This window comes from Macaca nemestrina, chromosome 11 (genome assembly GCF_043159975.1).
Source record: "Macaca nemestrina isolate mMacNem1 chromosome 11, mMacNem.hap1, whole genome shotgun sequence".
NCBI classification, from domain to species: Eukaryota; Metazoa; Chordata; class Mammalia; order Primates; family Cercopithecidae; genus Macaca; species Macaca nemestrina.
Window position 1 is genome coordinate 132,017,891 of NC_092135.1, and position 16,928 is coordinate 132,034,818.

At 43.7% G+C, this 16,928-nt stretch overlaps 1 protein-coding gene across 7 annotated transcripts in view; it reads left to right on the plus strand.

Annotated features, from left to right (window-relative positions):
- The first annotated feature begins 2,408 nt into the window (after nucleotides 1-2,408).
- Nucleotides 2,409-16,928, plus strand: part of LOC105473878 (transient receptor potential cation channel subfamily M member 8) — a 97,652-nt gene continuing 83,132 nt past the window's right edge. For 3 of the 7 annotated variants that reach the window (XM_011728023.3, XM_011728022.3, XM_011728024.3), the window contains exons 1-3: nucleotides 2,412-2,543; nucleotides 11,595-11,716; nucleotides 15,543-15,616. In XM_011728023.3, the coding sequence (XP_011726325.2) occupies nucleotides 11,600-11,716; nucleotides 15,543-15,616 (191 nt within the window). In that variant the 5' untranslated portion in view covers nucleotides 2,412-2,543; nucleotides 11,595-11,599. Of the gene's footprint in view, nucleotides 2,544-11,594; nucleotides 11,717-15,542; nucleotides 15,617-16,928 lie in introns of all 7 variants that reach the window. The other 4 variants (XM_011728027.3, XM_011728026.3, XM_011728032.3 and 1 more) reach the window with 2 other exon arrangements.

Below are 16,928 nucleotides of genomic sequence, written 5' to 3' on the forward strand. Positions count from 1 at the left end.
CTGAGCTGGGCTCTTGGGTGAGGAGTTTGCTCAAGGTCCCATAAGTAGCCAAGTGTCAGGGACCGTGTTCAAATCCAGAGCCGATTTCACTGAATATTTTTAAAAATTGTTTTTAATGGTGATGAAATACACGTAACGTAAAATTTGCTGTCTTAACCATTTGCAAGTGCAGCGTCAGTGGCAACAATGCATTCACACTGCTCTGTAACCATCGTCATCGTCCATCTACAGTTAGTTCCGTTTCAACGTTTTCTCATGGCACAAAAAATAGGGAAGCCGAGCTGAGAGTCTGAGTCTACACATTTAGCTGGAAGTATGCAGAATGGCTCTGCTCATCTTAGTGGGGAAGGAAGGTGTTCAGGGATGAGCAAGGACAATGCCGTTAATTCACCTTTGAAACCTGCTTTGAGAAGGTAAGTGGCTGGAAATGGCTTTGTGTGACCGAGGTTGCTCAGGGCAGCCACCTTCTGGCATTAAAAGATAGTGCAACAATCCGGCGTCTTAAAAAAAAAAAACTTCAAGAAAAAACCAAAACAATTTCTACCTTGCTAGAGGAATTGGGCATTTTGTGGCGTCTTGGATGAAACGGCAAATCTGTACATTATATACGTACACCTCTACTTATATCTCTCTATCTCCATCTCTCTCGCTCCTGTTTCATGAGGATGCTTACTCACAGCAAGGATCCATTCACGTATGATTTTAAGGACTTGCTAAAGATATTTGAATACAACTTGTTCAGGCCAGATCATACATTATCTGTTGTGGATAAAACAAGTTTGGATTTGGAATAAAAATTGAGATAGAACAAAATATTTGCTTAATAACCAGAAAATGAATGAGAGAAGTCCACATGAGCTTAATTAATTGGCTCAATATTTCTCTCTCTCTCTCTCTCTCTCTCTTTCTCTCTCTCTCTCTTTGTTGAGACAGAATCTCACTCTGTCACCCAGGTTGGTGGAGTGCAGTGGCATGATCTCGGCTCACTGCAACCTCCACCTCCCAGGTTCAAGAGATTCTCATGTCTCAGCCTCCAGAGTAGCTGGGATTACAGGCACATGCCACCACACCTGGCTAATTTTTGTAATTTTAGTAGAGACAGGGTTTTGCCATGTTGCCCAGGCTGGTTTTGAATCCCTGACATCAAGCGATCGGCCCGCCTCAGCCTCCTAAAGTGCTGGGATTACAGGCATGAGCCACTGTGCCCAGCTTGCTCAATATTTCTAACAGCTAAAAAGTTCATTTTGCTGCTCCGCTCCTCAGATCGACCTGCTCCCCTGTGCAGTGCTATAGCTGTGCTTGGGGACCATGCTGGGTATGGTAGTTTTTAGTCCTGGGATCCACATTTAGAATAATTCTGAGATTTCTCTGATTCTCTCTCTCCATTTCTGGCCGGATCTTTTCTTACACGGGTCCTCATTCAAATCTATCATTTCCAGTTTTCCACAGCCCCCACCCTTCCCTACTACCTTACACTTGACTGCTCCCTTCATCTTTATGACCTGTCTGAGGCTTGGAATATTTGAGTTTGAGACCTCTGTCTGAAGTCTTTTGTCTCTTTGTCGCGGGGGTTTTCTTCGTGAATTGAACATGCTTTCTGCGGGAGTTATCACTACAACTCTATCCTTCCTTTCAGACCTTGCTCAAATCTCTCTGCCTTTGTAAAAATCCCCTTCACGCTCCTCCTCTTTCATCTCTAACCTTTTTGCAAGTGTATGTCTTGTGCAGTCAGTTCCTAAAATACACTCTCCTATTTGTATTTCTCTATGACATATGCTTCATATGAAAATAACATAATAGAAACAATGTCCAACACAAAGGAACATTAGTTATAATATAACTCTTATGTTTGTGGCACATGATTTAAGTAAAATGACCAAAAGTTGCCCACTGACAATTGTTACTTATTTCTTCTAGGAGAGTTCTTCCAAAGTATAATTTCAAGGGGACAGGAAATAGCTGTAAATTAATAAAGTTAGATTTGCTCACCTCTGTGATGCCCTCTTGCCTGGCTCAATACTGCATTTAGTTGGTATGAGGAAAGTTCACAAAATCTGTGAAAAAGCAATGTTGGTTAAATTTCCTCTAATAATTTTTTTTCCTAATCTTAATTAAGAGCTTTTAATTTATTAATCTTTTCATCACTTTCTATAATAAGCATTTCCCATTTTATTTGCGGTTTTTAAATGTGCCATTAATGGCAGAAATTAAATATTAGAATGATTTCATACTATGGTGTTACTGTCAAGCTAAGATTGGGAATTTGGTATCATTTCTTTGTTAGCATTTAAAATATCACGTTCGCTAATTATCCATTCCCTACTCGTATTCCATTGCTAAATTGCTACTGTGCGCGGAGGCTTTAGGAGTCTTCTTGCAATTTCAGTGGCTTAAGTTTTTTGTTCCTCTGCTTAAAAGAACCTCAGAGAAGAAGGCGGGGCTAAGAAGATTCCAGTTATAAAAGCTTTCCTCCCCCTGTGTGGAGAGACCAGCAGGATCCTTGGGTGAAAGAAAATCCTGCTTGATAAAAACCATCACTTACGGTATGTCATCAACATTTGCTTTTTGCTTCTCCTTAAATGTTGCCATTGCTGTAACTTGTAGAATAGTACGAGTTTGTGTCTCTGGGAGGGGCATCATTTAGGTTTTCTATGAAGATTTGAAACTAAAGGAAGACAAAAATTTAAATTCCTCAAAGAGTTGTGGGCATAAGCAAAATGCTGGTTCACAGATATATCTAATCCTCACTCAGATTTATTTAGAAATGTGGAAATCTTTGCCGGATTTTTGAATGACTTTAAATAGAGTTACAATTTTCTTTTTCTGATTGAAAGAGTTAGAAACTCCCTAAATGAGCTTTAATGAAACATTCACTGGCATCTGAACTCTGCAACAGACTATCTGAAGCAATCCTATTGGGAACATAATAAAACAAGTTTTTCTTGAATCAAGACTATGGTGAAATGTAAATTAACATCAGGAGATAATGCATTCAAAGAGTAAATATTCTTTGATAATGATAGGAGAGGGTATATTTGGCTTGTTTGTACATACAGTGTTTCCTTCCGTTCTTCCAGCCCGTTGAAACATGCTCATCATTTGTATTATTTAGAGGCAAGAGAGAAACATGGAAGGGCTGCATGAATAATTAAAGATTTTATTTCCATTTAATTTTCAGCCCACTATTGCCAGTGCTGACTTTTTCAGTGTTAGGATTCTTGAGCTGAACATAAGGAAGTGGTTATTCCTTAAGTCTATTCTATATGTGCTACACAAATATACTTATCATGATAGAAGTTTTAGCTTGTCAAAATCTCGACAGTGCAAGGGACTTACCTCCAAGGTTGTGACTTTGGATGCATATTTCTTTATAATTTGGAAAAAAGCTGTTTATTATTATTATGAATATATTTATAATTATATTACAAATAATATAATTGTTATATAAATAATATAATTACATTACAATTTATAATAATAATTATTATTATCTTTGTCTTGCCTAAGAACTGATATCATTCTTGGCATCTGCGAAGACAGTAGGGGTCCAGGCTCCATAGGGTCCCCGCCTTTCCTCTTATTCTAAAAGGCTCTCAGTGATAGCATCTTGGAGCATCACCTGCTGCTTGTATCTACCTCCTGTTTCTCACTTCTACTTTTTGGAGCAGGATACCTTGGGGTCAATGACTTTGGGAACCTCCAATGGCTTTTGCTATTTTCCTAGTTTTCATCCATCTATTCAAACTTAAAAAAATTTGGCAGATAGAGGCAATTAGAAAAACAGGATAATGCCTATAACAAAATAAATCTTAACTCTCTCCTGGTGATGGCTGAGACGTGGAGGCACAGGTGCCTAGTGACCCTTTCAGGTTATTGGAACCCTTGTATGCACCACTGCCATGCCCCTGCCAAAATAAGAGTGGAGGAGATCTCTCTGGATGGTGTCATTTACATTTGAAGCCTCTGCAAGTGTTATACTCACCATTTCATGAATAATTGATGGCTCAAAGAGTGGAGATGGCTGGGGTTTGGTGTGGGGCCCTTTGGAGCATTTTCCTTAGAGCATGAACAAGTTTTTCCCTCTCATTCAGTGTGCAAAGGAGAACATCTTGTTTCTTCCCCCACCCCAATTTAATCAGAAAGAGACTTAGAACTAGACAATCCTGCTTGAAAATGACACTTTAGGACTGATGTGACCATGGTGATAGGTGGGCTAAAAAGCAACTTATAAAACACGCCAGAAGCCTTTTTTTCTTAGGATAATAAGATAGCACACTATTTTTTTTTTGCATTGAGTTCAAAGGATGCATGAATATTCTGTTGTTCATGGGTGACTTCTAGACTATTTAAAATTATTCATGACCATTGATAATAAAAACAGTACTATGGCCAGCCTCTCCCCTCAACAAACAAAATGAGGTTTGTAATCCTTTGTTTAAATTTTGGCAGTGTGCTCACGTTGTTAAGATGACCATCTATTTCTTCCCAAAGCTGTATTAAAGTGGCACAAATTAGCTTAATGTTTAAGATTGGGCTCTCAGGCCAGCTTGCTTGATTTTGAATTCTGCATCCTTTACTTATCAGCTGTGTGACTTTGGGAAAGATTCCTAACCTCTCTGTGCCTTGGTTTGTCATCCATCTAAAGGAGAAAATAATAATCTATGTAACTCATGGATCATTTACATGGATCATTTACATGATCATTTACATGGATCATCAGAAACACATGATATACATGGATCCATCTTCCCATGAGTTACATAGATTATTATTTTATTACAAGTACAGTGCCTGGCATATAATAGACATGACACAATACATAGCAGTTATTTATTACTGACATTTGGATGGTGTTCCTGGTCTGATGGAGATGTATGTATGTGCAAGCAGGACAAATTGTAATGTTCAGACGTTCAAGTTGTGACTACACAAGAACACAAAGCCAAAATTGACATGATATCACCTCTTGAACATCCCATCAATTACATGCATGTGTTTTGAAAAGATTTGATTACACGCTCTGGAAACATTTTATTGTAGTTTAAGAACAAGGGGGTCCTTGGTGTGATCTGTGGCCCGGTGGTCCTCTAAATGTGGTCCTGAGGCCACCTCATCAGCACCTGGGAACTTTGCTAGAGATACAGAATCTGGGGCTCACTCCAGACATCTCACGCTCTGAGGTGGGGCCCAGCACTCTGGGTTTTAATGAGTCCAGTGAGTCGGGCTGCAGGGTGATGTATAGTTTCCTGTGTGAGAAACTGTAGGAACTGTTGGTCCTTAGTTTGTAAGTGCTGTCTCTCCTGATAGGTACGGTAGGTCTATTGCGAAGTTTTGAAAAAATGTGAACGGTATTTCAAGAGTCCATTTTGATTTTAATTTTTACTGAGGTTATCTCTATGGTGGTCACTAAGAGTCCATTAAATTCATCAGGCCTATTTGAAATTTTTGAGAGTAAAGACCATCAATAGAAATAATTGAGATTATTGATTAAGGACACGAAAGCAAAGCTTTACATAGTTAAACAAGTAAATCCTAGAACTGGACAAATCCTTAGTTCTCTATGAAGGTCCCATCCTTTGGGCCTGCCATGGAGATAACTCCATTGAATTGTGCTTTAATGGCATAGCTTCAACTTGCATTTAGGACATTCTAAGAAACAACCAGGCTAAGTTTAGTGCCTTAAGTATTGCATGGCTGTGCAGGGATATTTACCACTATGTGGCCCAGTGTCCTTCTGGCATAGACATTTTTCTTTTAACTTATTATTTTGAGATAATTATAGTTTCACAGGAAGTGGAAGAGGAAAAAGTGTAGAGAGGGTCTGTGTACTCTTCACCCAGTTCCCCTCAGTGGTGACATCTCACATAACTATCATACAAGATTGATACCAGAGAACTGGCATTGGCACAAGGCAAAGGCTTTATCAGATTTCACCTTTTTTGTTTTGAAATGGAGTCTAGTTCTTGTCACCCAGGCTGGAGTACAATGGTGTGATCTTGGCTCACTGTAACCTCCGCCTCCTGGATTCAAGTGATTCTCCTGCCTCAGCCTCCTGAGCAACTGGGATTACAGGTGCCCACCACCACACCTGGCTAATTTTTTGTTATTTTTTTTAGTAGAGATGGGGTTTCACCACGTTGGCCAGGCTGGTCTCAAACTCCTGACCTCGGGTGATCCACCTGCCTTGGCCTCCCAAAGTGCTTGGATTACAGGCATGAACTAACACGCCCGGACCCAGATTTCACCACTTGGACATGCATTCATTCATGTGTGTATAGTTTAATGCAATTTTATCACATGAGTAGATTTGCGTAACCACTGCCACAACCAAATTTCAGAACTGTTCCATCACTGGAAAAGCCCCTTCACCCTGCCCCTTTACAGTCGCCCCATCCTCCCCAGCCTACTTGTCCCCAAATGCAGGAGTTTTTTTCACCCTGGTCTCTGTATCAGGGAATGTGGGTTTGAAGTTAGTTCATGGATGCCATGAAGCTTGTAACTGACTGTGTTCATCCTGTCAACCTAAAATAATCAAAAGGCTCGGGATCCAATTTAAAAAGTTTATTCAAGTGCAAAGATGAGGGCAGCCATCCAGATAGCAGAATGACAGCAAAGGATGGTAATCACTGCTCCTGGGATGGGGAAAAGGGAGGATCATTTATACAGGCAAAACCAGGGGTGCTGAACAGAAACACATTTTCTTTTTTCTTTGAGATGGAGTCTCACTCTGTCACCCAGGCTGGAGTGCAGGGGCATGATCTCAGATCACTGCAACCTCCCAGGTTCAAGGGATTCTCGTGCCTCAGCCTCCTGAGTAGCTGGGATTACAGGTGCCTGCCACCACACCGGCTAATAGTTTTGTATTTTTAGTAGAGATGCGGTTTCACCATGTTGGACAGGCTGGTCTCGAACTCTTGACCTCAAGTGATCCACCAGCCTTGGCCTTCCAAAGTGTTAGGATTACAGGCGTGAGCCACCATGCCCAGCCAGAAACACATTTTCTGTATGAAGTCTGCTGTACAGATGTAAGATTTGATTGACTACTATTGTTTATACTGTAAGGGGGTTGCTTAACAGTCAATTGTAAAGAGGTTACATTCGCAAGGGTCTCTGTCTCCAACATCAGTAAGTCTAGGTTAAAATGAAGGACAGGGAATCTGATTAAGGAATAACATCATTTGGTTTTGCACAACCCTTGCAAAGGTCAGTCAGAAAGGGTTGTGCAAAAATAGCCATGTTATGTGACTCTGTTTTCAGAGCTTCACTTTCCCCCTTGGCATAATCAACCTGGAAGGTCCTAAAATTGTATTTTCTTTTTACAATCCCTTTGCTTTGGCCATTAGTAAGTTTAGGGCATGATTTCTAGTGCCCCCTGAGGACCTCGGAACAGGCTTCCCCTGTGGCTGGATAAACCCCTCACTTAACCAGTCTCTTTCTCTTAATTTATCCTTAGCTCACTTATTTCTCTTTGGTTCCTTTGTTTTATGTAATATTTTAGTAAGTTTCTTTAATTCTTTGTGCACTGAGATAAAATATAAGCATTTACACTGAAAACGAACCTCTACCACGTCATCTCTACTTATTATTTATATCTGATATTTTCCCTTCAGCTTCTCTGTCTCCCTTTCCTGAACTGCCTAAAGTTATGTGAGTGTTTGCCTTCCTTGTTCCCCATTCCTGAGTGTGTCTTTCTACTGCACTCACAGCTGAATTGGCTCAGGATACGATTCCTAGATCACAATCTTTTCCCTCTTAAAAAAATATAAACACTGTTCCATTTTCTTCTAGTTCATAGTATTGAAGAAGAGAAGTTTTATACCAGCTTGGTTTTCTCCTTTAGTAATTTTTTTCTGCTATATTGCTTGTATGTTTTTATGTTTATTCTGTTTTTTTGAGACGGAGTCTCGCTGTGTCGCCCAGGCAGGAGTGTAGTGGTGCGATTTCGGCTCACTTCAAGCTCCGCCTCCCAGGTTTACGCCATTCTCCTGCCTCAGCCTCCCGAGTAGCTGGGACTACAGGCGCCCACCACCACGCCTGGCTAATTGTGTGTGTGTGTGTGTGTGTGTGTGTGTGTGTGTGTGTGTGTGTTTTAGTAGAGACAGGGTTTCACTGTGTTAGCCAGGATGGTCTCGATCTCCTGACCTCGTGATCCACCTGCCTTGGCCTCCCAAAGTGCTGGGATTGCAGGCGTGAGCCACCATGCCTGGCCGTTTTTATGTTTATTCTTATACTTAAATGATTTCATCTGGATACCTCCGGCCCTGTTACTTTTGCTTGGTAGCGGACCCAGTGAGATTCTTATTGTGAAGACTCACATCTTTCTTTATCTCAGGGAAGATTTATTCTGTTGATTTTTTGATGACTGTGTCTCTTGTAAGTAGAACATTCTCTTCTTCTGAAAGGCCTGTTACTGACATGATGAATCTCCAGTGTTCTCCATGGCTCCTCTAGCAATGGCCACAGCCAGGTTTGGTGCAGCTGTACCAAGGGGTTTTCCTTCCTTGGTGGGGTGGGTTAAAGTGGAGAAACACAGCCCCACGTCCCCTGCTGCCATGTCCCCTGCTGCCAATGCTCTGCCTACCCAATGCTGCTGGCACCAGGTTACCACGTGGGGCTCCATGGGTCGGCATCCACTGCACATCTTGAGCACATTCTCTGGTTTGACATTGGGTCACACGATGCTGCCAGTCTTTGCCACACCTGATTAGGGTGCCAATTTCATTAGAAATAAGGATGACTGTCAATTAAGTATTTCACTGGTGGGTCTTGAGACTTCTAGTCTCAGCTTCCATCGTGCCTGGGGAAGCACCTCACTCTCTCTCCTGCCTGTGGAGGCTGTAGCCAGAAAACAATAAAACAATGACAACAACAAACTGTCCAGAGCTGGAAAAAAACAAAAACAGCCAAAATTGAGTATGCATGGAAAGAGAGCTTATGATCAATGTAAAAATTTTGGACCAGTATCTGGTTAGAATCAGTAAAATACCAGGACTTCAGAACCAGGGGAACATGCCGGGCAGAAAGAAGAGCAGGGAGGCTGCCATCAGGATTTTCTTTATCAGGTCAAAACTCTAATAAAAACAGAACTCTTTTTATGGTGTTGGGGGGAAAAGTGTTGAATGAAATAAAAAGATCCCCGTGGATGAAAAGCTTCTCACGGGTTCCTCCTAGGCTTTGCTGTGCTCAGATCATCCCCAGGGACCTTCTCCTGACACTGACCAAAAAGTCCAAGGTGGGCGAGTCAGGAGCAGAAGGACTCATGCTGGGCATGGACATCCCAGCCCTTTGCCCATTTTTTTTCCAGGGAATTTTGGATCACTGGATCTGGCAGTGTGATTTTGTTACTTCTCCCTGGCACGTGATGCACCAAGGGATCGGCTTTCTCCGCCTGCCTTTCCCGTTCACTCTTTTTCAGGGGCATCTCCTTTTCAGCAGACCCCTTCCCTCACTCTCCAGGGCCCCAGGCGCTCTCTTCCCATATTGCTTCTCTTGGGCCTCAGGCCTTAGGTTCCTTCTTCCAATGCTTCTTCCACTTCCGAGACTGAAGTCCTGCCAGAATGTGTCTAGAAGATCAACAAACTTGCAGTCCTGGGATAGCTGTTTTCTAAGACTGTATGCCAAGACCCAGAGTCAACCAACTTGAATATCAGCTGGTCTCAGAGAACCAGCTGAGACTACCAGCTGCTGAGAAAGGCATCCGGAATGTCAGAGGAGGGCTATTTGTTGCATCTGTTAAATGACTTCCCAATGTTTTGATAGAAATGTGATTTGAAGGCAAAAATACCCCTTTGCTGGTGCAATGAAATAAACAGTTTTTCATTTCAAGGCAAATGCAGTCACTTCCTAAGCATTGGTGCCCTACTTAGAAGCAATTTGCTGTAAGGGAATAATAGTGAATACCTTGCAGGATTGATTTGTGGTTTTGCAATAATGTATGTAAAGTGCCAATTAATACTCTCAGCTTCTCTTTGAAATGCCTGGGGAGAGAAGTAAAAGAAGCGCTTGTTGTTTTAAACAGTCTAGACCAACCATTCGGAGTGCGTTTTAAAGCAGTGACAGTCTCTGTGGCGTGGGAGGCCTGTGGCTGGCCTGGGATGGGCGATCTGGACGGAGGAGTCATGGTCGCTGGGCTGAGGGTCTGAGAGCGGAGTGTGGCTGAGTGGTGGGTCTGCTCTGTATCTTAGACATTTCTGCATTTGGGAGTTATAGAAGGTGATGTGGAAGTAGTTTGCAAACCGAAGGAGGATTTGCGAGGGGGTATCGATTCAATCAAATTATTCGTCCAATAAATATTCATGCAGATCTCCTTTATGCGCTGTGCCAGGCCCTGGAAGTCTAGTGGTGAACAAGATACAGTCCTTGGCCTCAGCAAGTTAACAGGGGTCAAACAGACCATTGAACAAATCATGATGCCCGCAGCTTGGTGCAGGTTGAAGGGGCTACAGAGGCAGGTGAACACTTGCCCAGCCTGGGTGTTGTGGGGCATCTCCCTGAAGAAGTGATGAGTGAGCTGAGCCTAGAGGATGAGCAGGAGATGACAGCTGGAGGGGTATGGGGAAGAGGGCTCTGGACAGGGTGTGGGACCCCAGATAGGAAAGGCAGGCCCAGAGAGAGAGGGAGGTGGGCACAGCCGGGCCGGAGAGCTGGAGACCAGCAGGACCCCTTGCCAAGTGCAGAGACAACGCGAGAGCCTTGGAAGGGGTGAGGAGGAAGGACTGCCACTGGGATGTGGTGGGACAGACAGGGAGGAGCTTGGAGCCAGGAGGAGGGGACTCAGGGAGACACGGCGTGCAGGATGGTGTTTTCATTTACTGTGTCTGCAGGACAACCCTAGAGGTTGAGTAGGTATTGACGGGTTCTGTCTCGAGCTTGGGATATGGGTCTGAGTTAGAGTTTGGGAGACGAGGAGAGAGGGGCCTCCTGAAATATGGGATGGGGGCATCTTAGAGTGAGAAAAACAGAGCGGGGACCCGAGGAAGCATTGCATGACAGATCAGGTTTTGCAATGCCCAGGTTCGCAGCCTGCTCCAGAGCCCAAGAGGGAAGTCTTGGGCATTAGAGTTTCAGGATGACCTGGGGCATGCTGACCCCCAAGCCCTACCCACCACCCTTCAGGGGCAGGGGTCTTCTCTTCTGCCTGAGGTCCAAGTCCTCTGGCCAATACAGGCTGCTAGCCATAGACTGCTCTGTAGATTCCCCTCATTCTCAATTTATTACTTAACAAGTAGTTATTGCAAGCCCCTCAGATGTAGTGCACTGTGATGCATGTGGTACAGACTGCCATTTCAGAGCTTGTAGTCTGGTGGGGCCATGCACTCGGCCACTGCAAAGAGGGGGCGCCCAGGAAGGGATCCTGACTCAGGGGTGAGGGTCCAGGGAGAATGGGCTGAGGGGTGGAAACACTATCTGGGTCTTGGAGGGTGAAGAGGAATTAGGGGCAGGGGCACAATTACTGTGATGGGCTGAATGGAGTGTGGGACATTGCATGTGGCAAAGGGGAGAGGGTGGAGGGAAAGAGGTATTGGGGTGAAACTTTGAAGGAAGCCCTTTTACTGTTTGTAACCCAAACTTATCCCCTCCACCCATCGCCACAGAAAAGATGTCCTTTGGGGGAGCCAAGCTCAGCATGAGGAACAGAAGGAACGGCACTCTGGACAGCACCCGGACCCTGTACTCCAGCGCGTCTCGGAGCACAGACTTGTCTTACAGTGAAAGCGTAAGTCATGCGCATCACCTGTTTGAAAGGTTTCGCTGTAACCTTCATAAGGCGTTAAATCACGCATTTGCATATTGACTTTTAGGAAATTTTAAATGCCATGTCTTCACAATCCCTTTCACTACTTAATGCTCAGTGCTCTTGGTTCTGGTCTGGGTCTTGAATCTCAGTCCCTTCTCCAGCTCTATGGCCAGGGTCTCAGTTTGGGTCCATCTGCATTTGTTCTTGCAATGGCCTCCTAGCTGCACTCCTTCGTACCGTCTCTCCTGGTTCCAAGCCAGCTTCTACGCTGCCTTCAGGACACAGACGTGCCCAGTCGTGGCTTCTTGGGTGAGCTGGAGTTGGGTTGGGTGCCAGCGGGAGGTGTGTCCTTAGCACCTCTCTGCCACTCTGTGCCTGGCTTTGCTGACACTGGGCTGAGTTCCCTCCTGCAGGTTTTCCACCCGCTCTCAGATCCTGTCCAACACTCTCATTTGTCAAGAAATTAAGACAACATTCCAGCCTGACATCCAGTTCTCCTGGACTACAGTGTTAAAAAGTCAGGATAGTGCCTAGCTTTGGAAAGTAGGAATTGGTGGTGGGGGGCAGTTCTGGGGTGTTGTTTAGGATTTTGATCTCACTGGTGGGTTTCATGGGGGCTGACTTTGTGATCTATCATTGAGCTGTAAGAAAACACACACACAAACACACACACAAAAACCTGCTCTCCCCCAGCTTGGGTCTGCCTCCCAGGGCCCGGACTAGGCAAGTGAGGCACCCCTGATGCAAAAGTTAAGGAGGTGCCAGTCCTCAGGGGCTGCCCCTGCACTTGCATGCCTGCAGGGACTGAACACCTCCTTACACTTGCTCCCCAGTCTCACCTCAGTCCTGGCCACGGGAGAAGCAAACAGTGGGTCAGGGGCAGTGGTAGCTTTTCCAGTGTTTACCCCCTTGCTCTCTTCCTTTAACCCCAGTGACGAAGCACCTCTGGGAGGGCCTTTCTGGAGGGATCCACCTGGCCTCAGCATCGGAGCCCTGGGAGATGGACAGAGGCTGACTCTTTCTCGAGCCTGCTGCTGTGACCTCCTGCTGGATGGGTCTCCTCTCCTCAGCCCCTGCAGGTCACCCCCTCCCAGATGCAGGCATCTCTATGGGTAGAACTGCTGAGGCCACGCAGGAGCATCTCAGCTCTGGGGGGTTCCTTTTTGCCCCCAAGCACACGCACACCTCTGCAAAGTGCATTTTCAGAGGGTTTTTTAAGCAACAAAGCAGTTTTTAAAAATCATCACCCTTCCTTCATGATCATTGATTACACAGCTTCCACAGCTGTTTTCTTCCTTCCTGTTAAGTAGACTGGAAATTAGTTAAGTGGATGAGAAAATTACAAGTAAAAATGGGCATCACAGACTTTCAAAACTGTACAGGTGAGCATTGAAGTTATTTTTGCTTTCAAAATGTTTGTGTTGAAAGATACATAGAAAAGAATGTATACAGGTGAATTTCCAACTTAAAAAGAATATTGAAATGAATGCTCTTGTGCCCACCACCCACTTGAGAAATAGCATATCGCCCCCATGTGGCCGCCCATTGGCTTTTCCTCTCTCCTATCAGAGGTTATAACCACTATCCTGAATTTTGTGTTACCCATTCCTTGCTTTTATTTATAATTTTATGACTTGAGTATATGCATCTCTCTAAACAATACATTGTTTTTTTTTTTTTTTTTTTTTTTTTTGAGACAGAGTCTCGCTCTGTCGCCCGGGCTGGAGTGCAGTGGCCGGATCTCAGCTCACTGCAAGCTCCGCCTCCCGGGTTCACGCCATTCTCCTGCCTCAGCCTCCCGAGTAGCTGGGACTACAGGCGCCCACCACCGCGCCCGGCTAATTTTTTGTATTTTTTAGTAGAGACGGGGTTTCACCGTGTTAACCAGGATGGTCTCGATCTCCTGACCTCGTGATCCGCCCGTCTCGGCCTCCCAAAGTGCTGGGATTACAGGCTTGAGCCACCGCGCCCGGCCCAATACATTGTTTAGTTTCGTTCTGGTTTGAACATTTATGGAATTGTACTATGAGTATTTTTTTGTGAGTTCCTTTTTTTTTTTTTTTTTTTCCTCAAAACTGTTTTTGAGATTCATCCACGGTGAGATGTGTAACCATTGTTGATTTATTTCACGGCTGTGCTGTGCCCCACTGTGTGCTTATGTTTATTTATTCAGCCTAAGGGGGATAGCATGTGGGTTTCCGGGCTTTGCTATTAAGAGCAATACCGCTTTTAACATTCTTAGATGTGGAAGCCATGTCTACCCGGAAAATATTCTTTGAGTTGAGGCTTGGTGGGTGAAGGTAAACATCTCTCTTTCATGGGGTCTGGGTTTAAGACACAGGACTTATGGGGAAACTTATGTTCAAAGGATTGGGAAGATAAGGCACGTGGTCACCTTTCTCTGATACCATAGGACTTGCAGTGGCAGAGGGTGAAAGGGAATGGGGCACATTGTGAACTTCATCCAGGAGAGGGGACTTCCCCCTTTGCAGTGCATGGCTAGTGGCAGCCTTGCTGGGGGAGGGGGGGGATAAGAAGTCAGGGCTGGCTCTGGTATCAGTGGCATGTCTTATGAGGCCACCTGTGTGTAAAGCTGTCTGAGAACTCCAGCTACCAGTAATCTGGTGAGCTGTGGGAAGTGGCATTGGATTGCTGGGGAGAGGAAGCTCCTAGCAGCCCCACCTTCCCAGGGAAAGGCAGCCCTCTGAGGCTGAAAATTTATTGCCAGGCAGCTTTGCCAGGCATTCTGAGTGTGCAAGTCATTCATGGGACAATCCTGCCTTTCTCCACCAGGGACTCTTCCTCAGGGAGGTAACTTTACTGGCAATAGTGGACAACGTTTGGGAATGGCTGTATCTGTTTACTTACCCATCTGTGCTGGGCATGAATCCCACTGCCCTCCCCTTCAACCATGCTGGGTGTTTATTGCCTTTGATATTTTTGCTAACCTGGTGGGTGTGAAATGGGATCTCACTGTGGTTTTCCTTTACATTTGCTCATTGTGAATGAGGTTGAGCTTCCTTTCATGTGTTTATGGTTTATTCTCTCTCAATGAATGCTTACTCTTGTCTTTGGCCATATTTTTTTCCATTGGATTGCCTGTCTCATTCTTACTGATGTACGGTGCTTACATATTCTGGCTACCAATCCTATGATGTTTCCTACATGATGCAAATACCTTCTTCCACTTTGAGGAGTGTAGGTATTTTTAAAGGAGTTTTCATTTGTTTCCAAATAGTTTGCTTCTGCCAACTTAAGGGAAGCTTTTGGTTTATAAAGGCTTTTGGTTTTTTGTCAGAATTAGGTCCCAGATGTGCCTAACTACCTCGCTCATGGAGGGATAAATACAATTATGAAGGGTTTTTGGAATATGTCTTCTTTTAAACAGCAAGCATAAGAGGAATGGGAATCTGCATTGATATATTATTTATGAAAAACTATCATCCAATGCCTATATTCTCCATGGTAGCCTTAGAGGTGGAAAAACATAGTTTATATGTTTTTATATTATGTTTAATTATGTTTTTAAAACATGATTTATATTTATTTATAATACTGTTTATATACAAGATAAGCCCAAAATACTTTTAGAAAAATTTTCCATTTAGTTATAAAAATTATAATGTCTGCATCTTTAAAAAAAGCTTTGTGTATTCTAAAGGCATGAACCAATGCTGGATGCTATGAATATGTGGTAAATTCTTAAAGCCCTTGAAGTGGGGTTACATCATATTTGGTATTCATTAATATCAGCAAGGGGTGAGAATGAATTAGTAATGTGTTATTCAATGTGCTTTCTCTGAAGGACTTGGCGAATTTTATTCAAGCAAATTTTAAGAAACGAGAATGTGTCTTCTTTACCAAAGATTCCAAGGCCACGTAAGCTACCATTTTCCCTCCATTTTTGCTTTCCATGTTCAAAAAAATTATCAACCACCATTACAACAAACAAACGAATGCTCACTGGTTCATTATTAAAGATGCCTTCGTCTCATAATTCTCAGAAACATTGTATGGGCAGGAAGGATCTGGCAAGGAGCTTGTAGTTGTTACTTAGAGCTATACAATTCTGTTTGGTATTTTCAACTTTGGCAATAGTGGGAAAAGTCACTGAGGGAGGCTGTCACTCTCTTCAGTCTTCCCATGAGATTGGGAACCCACCTGAGTGACCTTGGTGAGGAAAGTTGTTTTACAGCAGTTGGCTGGCAATACCATGTATGTGTACATATGTCCATCTTACTGGCTCCTCCATCAGGCTTTTCCTCCCCGCTGTTGACTTTGGGTCTTTCCTTCTAACTGAGTGTTCATCTGCTCTAAGTCTCATGTGTTTTGGAACATTAAGGCTGGGTTACAAAAGCAGGCTTCACCAACTCAGCCTACAGGAGATCTTCAATAAATGTTGATGAGCAAGTGAGTGAATGGGTCGACTAGTGCTCACCCCTTATGCAGAAGATGCATTTGAATCTAATTAAACGACTTTAATCCTACCTCCCACTCTCCTTATTCCTCTCTGCCCCTTCTTTTTTTGTTGGCTGGCAATGCAGGAAACAGTCTAGCTATTAATTGGAAGTTGCTGCTGTAATTTATAATGAAAAGACCCTCTGTTGAACAGAGGCAATGAACAGAGGAAGGATGTAGAAATAAGAAAAAAGCTTTGGAACCAGTTTTGGTTTCGACCTTGACTTGGCTGGCCTTGAGCCAATTATTCTCTTTTCTAAAGCTAATTCTCTTATCCTAAAAAGCTAGCAAAAGTATACCTCATGGGTGGTGGTGGTATTCAGTGACACAGCATATAAAATACCTACCATAATACTTCAGAGCATAATTCTTACTCCATGTGAATTAGAAAATGAACATCAGAAAAACAGAGATCTCTGCTTTGTCACTGGTATAAACTTACGCATCATGAGTCATTCCGACAAAGTATAAGCTCTGTAAGTCCACTATTTATCCCCTGTATGTTTCATGAATGGGACTTACATACTGGGTTGCTAATACTATCAATCTCCTTGCAAGGAAGCTGTTATTATCTTTAAGGCAAGTGAGGCCCAGAGAGGTTCAGTATTTTACCCATGGTCACATGTCCAGTGGAAGAAGGATGAGAGACTTGAGCCCAGGCTTTCTGATTCCAAGGTTGTGCCTTTTCTATACCCTCAGTTGCCTCCCTTTCTAAGAATGACATTGCTTTGGG